Raw genomic sequence first — 8,000 nt, forward strand, 5'->3', positions numbered from 1 at the left:
TTGTCCTCCAAAGAGCCAGCCCTGTAGCTCTTCCCCACTCCCCCTGCACTGTCTATGGGGCCTCGCTGCCCCAGAGATTAGTCTCATTGGACCTGTCCTGACCCTTCTCAGAATAATCTGTCACACTGGCCCCCCCCCGCCCCCGCCCCAGGATGCCCCTCCGGGGCTTGCTTAAGGTCAAAGCTAAAAGAGGACACAGCGTGTTTTGTGAAGCATGTGTTTTATTCGTCTTGTGCCCAGCTCGTTGGACATTCAATGTCATTCGTGGTACAATCACTCGTTGTGTCATTCAATACCACCGCGGAAACGTGCTGTTTTACTACCATAGCGGATGGAGCGTGGCACTCCGGCTGGGACAGAACTCGCTGGTGGAGGGAGTGTAGCAGAGAGGCTCACAGGTTAGTGAGCAGCCAGTCCAGCAGTTGCCTTCTAGCCATGTTCCCGACTGCTTCATCGAGTTGTTGTTCTTTGGCAAACTTCATCACCTCTTGGAGGAGATCTCCAACACTGTAGCCCTTCTCAGCAGCCTTGGCTGACACTTCAGGAAGCTGCAGAAAGAAAGAAGACAGAGAGAAACAGGGAAAGAAAGAAAGAGAGAGAGAAGGAAGGAAAGAAAGAAAAAACAGGGCTTCATTTAGCCTGGGCTGTGGACAATATTACTGGAGGAGCTGCTGTGAAAAAAGGACCATCAAAATCATCGAAGTCCCAAGGGCAGAAGACGGATGTCCCAACCTAATTGCGCCCATGCTATTTTCCAATGAGTGTCTGCTCTGAGGGGTTCTGGCCCCATATGCTCTAAGAGCCATGACATCGGCGGGCCTTCTCCATCCCCAGGGGCTCTCCCTCCCCTCCCCCCCCCGAGGCCCACCCCACCCTGCTTCTCCCTGCAGAGCTGAGGACTTTTGTGCTCACCTTCTCGAGCTGACCATCCTCATCTCCCATAAAATAGAGCATGGGAACCTCGAGCTGGGACGCGGCAATCCATTGGAGCACAGCTTGGAGCTGCTTCTTCAGGTTGCTGGTAGAAGATTGGTTGTTCACAATGACTTCAGGCCCTGGGTTATCGTGACGCGAATGGGACATCATGGCATCCTGAGCACACCTGGAACTGCCGGCCTGGAAACTGAGTCCAAGTTCCTGCAGCTCAGCGAGGCCCGCCCCGTTGTGGCTGTATTTGGCCATGATGACGCACAGCTTCATCACAGATTCCACCAGCTGGTCTACAAACTGTTGGTTTACTTGCTTCTTGCCGCTGATGAAATCAAATTCTTGATGGTCGTGGGAGTGCTCCTCACCCCTGTCGGAGCACTTCGACGTAGAAGAGGAGACTTTGGGTTTTGATTCATCCCTTTTGCTCTCACTTTCGCATTGGTCATCCAAGCTGAATGGACTCTCATTCAGGAGCTTCTGGATAAGCATCAAAACGATGTTTGACATGTCCAGTTTTTGAGTGTCCAGCTCTTTGGGGGAAGTGGATGGACCAGCATGTTGACCGCTTTGTGATTCCAGATGTTTCATGGAGAGCGCCTTCGCACTTTGGCCACTGCCAGTTTTCTCATAATGGGCACCCTGGACCATGCAGCCCATTGTGGATCCAGGCTGTTCAGGTTCTTCAAGGACGTCTTTGCCCTTGGCCTGCTGGGTCAGATGGTACTGGATTAGCGTCAGGGCTGAGACAATCAGGTCCTTGGCCAGTGAATCAGTGGAAGGGCTGATCTTCTCCCTCTTAGAATCTTCCCGGCTGGTGCCTGCTTTGCTATGCATCTTGGTCTGACCACCACCCGTTTGTTTCTGGTTCCACATGGTAAGGCTCTCTTTAAGGACCTGTTCACTGACCTTTTCAGCACCAGTCAGGGACTTACACTGATCGGGCTTCATTTTTCCTTTTTCTTTGCCCTTCATCATCTCGGCTTTCATGTCAGAGAATTCAAGGCTCTGATTCTTATTCTTAGCATCGTGAGATTCGGCTTTCAATGAGGCGTAGGCCAGGCTCTGGGATTCTGTTTCTTTTTTCTCCCTAGCACCCAGTAGGGTGCTGTCTAGGCGTTTCAGCATAGCCTCCATGATGTTGGCGGCATTCTGTTTGCCCTGGTTGAACAGGATTTTCTTGACATCAGAGACAAATTCAGAGTCAGTCATCAGGACACCAGTGATGTTATGTAAGTTCTTCATGCAAGAATCAATTAAATCTGACAGGACCCTCTGCAGCACAATGTAGGCTGGGATGGGCTTACCAGAACTATGGGCTTCCAAGGTCTTCAAGGCAGATACCATCATGTCAGAGGCCATCTGGCTGGCATATGCCATCAGGCGTTTGCTGATGGAGTTGGCAAACTCTTTACTGTCTCTTTGACACATCTGTTCTTCCCCTCCCTTGGACTTATTGGATAATTCGCTGTACAAGAAGGTTTTCTGGTCCTTATGATCAAGGTCTCCAGGGCCTCGATTTTCAGCTGAAATCCCCTCTACTACATCGTGGGCCATCTCAGAGGCAACCTTGCTGACTGCACTTCGGGGGCTGTTCTTGCCTTTGTCCCCAGTGCAGGCGTAGTTAGAGTAGTGTAAGCATTTACTTCCTCCTTCTCGCTTTTCCTTGATGTCCTTGCGAACCATCTGGATCACGAGGGAGGACAGTCGTTTGACATAGGAGGAAAGGTCATCCGTGGAACATTCCCCGTCAGGAGATGTGACTGCTCTCTGTGTCCTGGGTGACTTTGCTGGGGGGCTTGAAGAACTCTGGTTGCTGTCTGCGGCCATCTTGAAACGCAGGTTGTGGGGGTTGTTTGCCACATAGTCGTAGTCCGTGCTCAGCTCATCAGCGTAGACTCTGTAGCAGTTGTCTTCATTGGAGTTACTACAGTACCCATCTTCGGGGGCCCCAATTTTGTGCTTACAGCTAGAGGATGAGGGGCTCAGAGCGTGCTGGAAGCTGAGAGAGTATTTTTGAAGGTCATTGAGGAGGCAACTAAGGGCTCTGATCGGGTCCAAGGGCGCTTGTTTGAAAAGACACACGGATCCGTCAGTCTAAGGGAGGAAGGAGGGGGGACACACCCAGTGAATCGAAAGTGGGGGAGGGTTCTCTGCTTCCCTAGTCTTTCTGTCCTTGCCTGGCAGGGTCAGGTGGCCCACACATACCTTTGTGGCACCTTTTGGAATTGAGGTTGGCTGCAGACACATGCTGCCATGGAATGTAGAGTAATGGGATGGGCATGGCCAAGGCTCAGTTTTCTGCCTGTAGCATATTTGTAGGCATGACTATATTTATTATATGTAGGCATGAAGTTAATACACAGGTGCATTGAGGCTGTCACAGCATGTACATGTGTTTGCCAATAAAAGCATATGGACTTAGTTGAATGTATGACAACTTCTGTATGTTTGATGTATGTGTGTGTGCATACGTGTGTGTGTGTGTGTGTGTGTGTGTGTGTGTGGTTTATTAGCCAATAGAGTCATAAGATTTGGAATTTGAAGGGGACCCTTTCTTCTGAAGCCTGTCAAGTCCAAACTCCCATTTAACAGATTAGGAGACTAAGACCAAGCCCACATGTAAGTAAAGTAGCAGGAGTGTGAATTCAAAGCCACATTTCCTGACTCCAATTCCACTGGCTCTGTCCATTACACTACACATGGTTTAATGTGGATGTGGTATGGTCATGGTAGTGTTTGAGTATCTGTGGCAAATATGTGTGAGAGTAAGCATAGGTGTGAGAGAGTATGGGAGTGTGTAAGTTCTGACCACATCTACACACGTACACATGGATGAATAATATGATAGCTCTTCTCTTCCCTATATTTCTAGAATAGTTTACACACAGTTTACAAAGAACTACTTTGGGAAACCTTGTGAATAGGGAATCTGAAGTGTACATCCAATTTGACTGAAGAGTCCATGTTACCAGTCTATTCTACGTGTATTGATGGGAGGGAAACCTTGGCTACTTTCATTCTAACCTACTCTGCTGAGAGAGAGAGAGAGAGAGAGAGAGACAGACAGACAGACAGACAGACAGACAGACAGACAGACAGAAAGACAGAGACAGATAGAGAGAGACAGAGACAGAGAGAGAGAGAGAAACAAAGAGAGGGAGAAAAGATTAAAAGAGAGGGAGAGAAAGAGAGAGATAGAGGGAGAGGAAAACAGAGGGAGAGAGGAAAAGAGAGGGAGGGAGAGAAGGGGAGAGAGAAAGACAGAGAGAGGGAGAGAGAGAGGGAGAGGAAGAGGGAGAGAGAGGAAGAGGGAGAGAGGGGAAGAGGGAGAGAGAGGAAGAGGGAGAGAGGGGACGGGGGGAGAGGGGGGGAGAAAGAGAGAGAGAGAGGGAGAGAGAGAGAGGGAGAAAAAGAGAGAGGGAGAGAAAGAGAGAGAAGAGAGAGAGAGGGAGGGAGAGGGAGAGGGAAAGGGGGGGAGAGACAGACAGACAGACAAGACTGTGTGTGTGTGTGTGTGTGTGTGTGTGTGTGTGTGTACCTCTCTTTTCTGAGAAGTCCATATTCTTTCCCCCTGCCACAGACCAACTCAAATTGAAACTCTCTGGTTTTGTTTAAGAATATCTTGTTTCCTTCCTCCTCCACAAGCTACTTCCTACCCCTCCAAAAGGTAGATACAGGACAGGCTGGAACAGGAAGGAAGTTTTCTATTGAGTTCTGGGTACAGCATGTGAGAGCAACGCCAAATGGACATGGAGGCCAGTGGACTGTGGCTTTCTCAGAATGTGCCCTATGTATGAAGTGTGGGCAAAGTCAGAGGATGTGTGTCCCTCAAGTGCCAACCGTTATATGGGTACAATAGCCAGCTTCCTTTAGACACAGGTGACTAGGGAGCCTAGCTAGGTATGTAGGGAGGAGAACCTGGATAGAGACAAGATATGCTCAAAGTGAAACTGCCCCCCCCCCCAGCAGAGCTGTTTATTTAGAAGCTACTGCTGCTAACCAATTTGCATATTTAAAGTTCTAGAGTGACAGTTATGCAAATTGTGTGAGTTTCCTTGAATATGATTGGTTGCCAATCACAGGCAAGCAAACAGTGGAAATGGGGAGAGTGATGGAACATCTCACACTCCTGGAGAGGAGGAGGGAGTTCAGGGTGGAAGGCCGTGCAGGGGTTAAGCACTTACCTTGGACTGACATAATTTCTCTGTGTCTTTGATGATGATTATCTCCTTTTCTCCCGAAATCTCCAGGTCCAGTTCCCCCTCTGAACTAGGTCCTCCTTCCTGTAGTGGATAATAAAGAGATGGGGTTTTTCAGGGGGCTATTGGGAAGCCAGTCAATTCTCCCTAACCTGGAGCCAAGCCCCCCATTCCTAGGCACACACAAAGGGGCACAGAATATGAGTCCCCTTCAGGCCAGATTGTCCCTTCTGTGTTTTCCTTCCAATCCCATCCATGGAGCACAGGATAAGAAAGGCATATGACTCGGTGGGAAGAGAATGACATCAGAGTTGATTTCTCCCCCTTTCCCCTTTATTTAATGTGGGGTGTCTGTGTTAAAAAGTGCAAATTGGAGAAGAGGGAGTGAGAGGAAGGAAAGCAAGCCCATATAATAAAGAGACAATGGCTTAGGGTTCTATGTCTTTAGACCCTCATTTTAGCCAAACTCTCTTTCCCTTTTTTCTCCTCATTCGGAATATTATTTAACATTATAACTAGACCTTTGGTGATCTGGCAACTTGTCAAATCTAAATTAGGTCACTATACTCTCCTTGTCTTTGTCTTCTACATTGAGAGTTGATACATCGACAAAGCAAATCTAAGCCACAAGGAAATGGAGGACAGTTAGAAAATCTGTCTGGCCACAGAGGGGACAGCCATGTCAAGGCCTCAGAGCCCAAGGACGGAATGTCCACACATTCTAAGCCTTCCCTTGTCCCTTCTTTCCTTTTTTTATCTTCCATTTGGGGAGAGGGGAGGAAAATGAATGTTCCTGATTTTTCTTGCAGTAGGAGTCCGGGAGGAACTGTTGGGACCCTTCCTTTGTGTTTGTCATTGTGTGCTAGGACCTTTGTGAAGTTCTTCACCGAGCTGTGTCTCCCCCAGCCTGCCATCACCTTTGCCAAGAAGACTGGGGCAAAAGTGGCAGGACTTTGGGGTGATCTTTAGGAACAGACTCAGTGAAGATTAGAAGTGCAGTTTTATTATGTGCCATCCTCAACCTCAGTCTAGTCTTCCTTTGACTCCTCAACAACTTTTTCTTTTTGCTTTTTGGTGAGGCAATTGGGGGGTTAAGTGACTTAGAGTCACACAGGTAGTAGGTGTCAAGTGTCTGAGGTTGGATTTGAACTCAGGTCCTCCTGACTCCAAGGCCAGAGCTCTATCCACTGCGCCCCCTAGCTGCCCCTCCTCAACAACTTTTGTCAAGGATCATATGAGAACTAGTGCATAATGAAATTGTGTTATAAACAGTTTAGTACTATATAGAAATGTCAGCTAGTTATTAATATTATAGAAGGTTTCTTTCTCAAGATCCCCCATTGAAAAACAAAAGCCCAGCATAGGGCTGGCTTTCACTTGGGAAGGCCTTTTCCCATTTTGGTACTATTTCCATCTCCTGTTGGATTGTTATTGACCAAATGACATGTATGATGTTGGGGGGAGGATGTAACCTTGACTTTGGAAAGGCAAGGTAGAAGTGAATAGGGTTCTCTGTACTGCTGGAGTGTGAAATCCTTAAAGGAAGAACTTTAGGTAAAGTAAGTTATCCTTTTCTGGGACAGATGAAGTGAAAAAAAGAACTAAGGGTGGAGAGAAGCTGCCATATTTGCCTATGGCACCACAGTTCCATAAGTGGTAGAGCCAGGGCTAGGATTCAAACCCAGCTCTCTGGACTCTCTTAACCCCATGCCTCCCTTTGTGGCATCATGGCTTTCTGAGAGTTACAGCTGAGCTGAGCCAGTTGGCAGTTGCCTGGGTGAGGGGGGGGCATTAGTCTGTTTTCCCCTGCCCTCTAATGTCTCCTCCCCCCCCCCTCCATTTTACCTGATTTTAAAATGTCTCCAATTTCTTTCCCTTCTACCCTTCCCCCTCCTCCTCCTTCTCTCCATGTTATATGACAAGTCTAAATTAAAGTTCCCTGCTTTGGAAGTGGTCTGAAAGCTGAGACTTGTTTTGTTTGTGGGTGATTTGCCAGAATAAGGCCAGAGAGTTTGGGAGCCCCTGAGGCTTCCCTGGGATGACGCCTGCCCCTAATCTGGAGTGCTCAGAAGCTCCTCCCTTCCTTACCACTTTTCGATCCTGATCTTTCTGTCCTGTTGGGCTGTAGAGCTCGACTTTGCAGACCCTTCTGCGGCTTTGTAACCAGTCAATATCATCAGACATCTGAAATAAGACAGACAAAAAGTATGGGAGGACATGTGCTCTGAATCTGGGGGGAGTAGAACCATTGAGGCAAGGATCATCTCCAATACCTGGAACTTAGAATTAGCAAGTTAAACAGATAGTTTTTTACAAAGTCTCACCTTTCTTTTTCCTATCCCTCACTTTTAAGAAACAGACGGGAGTGGGGGGTAATCCTCATATCAGTTTGGGGATTATCTAAAAACCCCATTCCCAAATATTTGAGGATTTTAGGGGAACCCTCTGACAGAAGAATTTCAATTTTTGGTCTCATTTCCCCAGCTTGATCTTAGCATAGCAGACGCTATAGAAATTGTCTGTCTCAGAAAGATAAGTTGGAAAAACAGATCCCACTCCCTGACACAAAGGGTTTGACTATATTTCAGAAGAAAAAAGGGGAAAAATTCCTCCTTTTCCCATCCCCTGTCACACTTGGGATTAAAAAGGAGTCATAGACTCCCTCACTAACTGGATGTCCCTCCCCGCCGGCGGTCTGAGTGCAACTGACTACCTGGGGCTCCCCTCCCCTCTCTTATTACCAGGGGCTGCTCACACCCTCTGTTGCATTACAGACAGCCTCACGTGTCATCAGAATTAGTCATCAATGACCTTGCGCTGAGCTCAAAAGTGGGTGGGGCCAGCACCCAGCTCTGGCTGAGTTTTTATATT

At 48.0% G+C, this 8,000-nt stretch overlaps 1 protein-coding gene across 3 annotated transcripts; it reads right to left on the minus strand.

The window, feature by feature from the left end:
- Nucleotides 1–203: 203 nt before the first annotated feature.
- Nucleotides 204–7,810, minus strand: LOC114040580 (A-kinase anchor protein 4-like). Of its 3 annotated transcripts, none has more exons than XM_027858691.1 (6): nt 7,801–7,810; nt 7,218–7,313; nt 5,701–5,748; nt 5,115–5,213; nt 913–3,024; nt 204–548 (listed from the first exon to the last, which is right to left on the minus strand). In XM_027858691.1, the coding sequence occupies exons 2-6, from the start codon at nt 7,311–7,313 to the stop codon at nt 393–395; spliced, it is 2,511 nt and encodes an 836-aa protein (XP_027714492.1). In that variant the 5' UTR covers nt 7,801–7,810; the 3' UTR covers nt 204–392. The 3 variants fall into 3 exon arrangements, with proteins under 3 accessions (XP_027714492.1, XP_027714491.1, XP_027714493.1); XM_027858690.1 differs by lacking the exon at nt 7,801–7,810 and adding an exon at nt 7,454–7,746; XM_027858692.1 differs by lacking the exons at nt 5,701–5,748; nt 7,801–7,810 and adding an exon at nt 7,454–7,747.
- Between the last annotated feature and the right edge of the window lie 190 nt (nt 7,811–8,000).

The sequence above is a fragment of the Vombatus ursinus genome, unplaced genomic scaffold (assembly GCF_900497805.2).
Source record: "Vombatus ursinus unplaced genomic scaffold, bare-nosed wombat genome assembly UNPS02013687.1, whole genome shotgun sequence".
In the NCBI taxonomy this organism is placed as follows: domain Eukaryota; kingdom Metazoa; phylum Chordata; class Mammalia; order Diprotodontia; family Vombatidae; genus Vombatus; species Vombatus ursinus.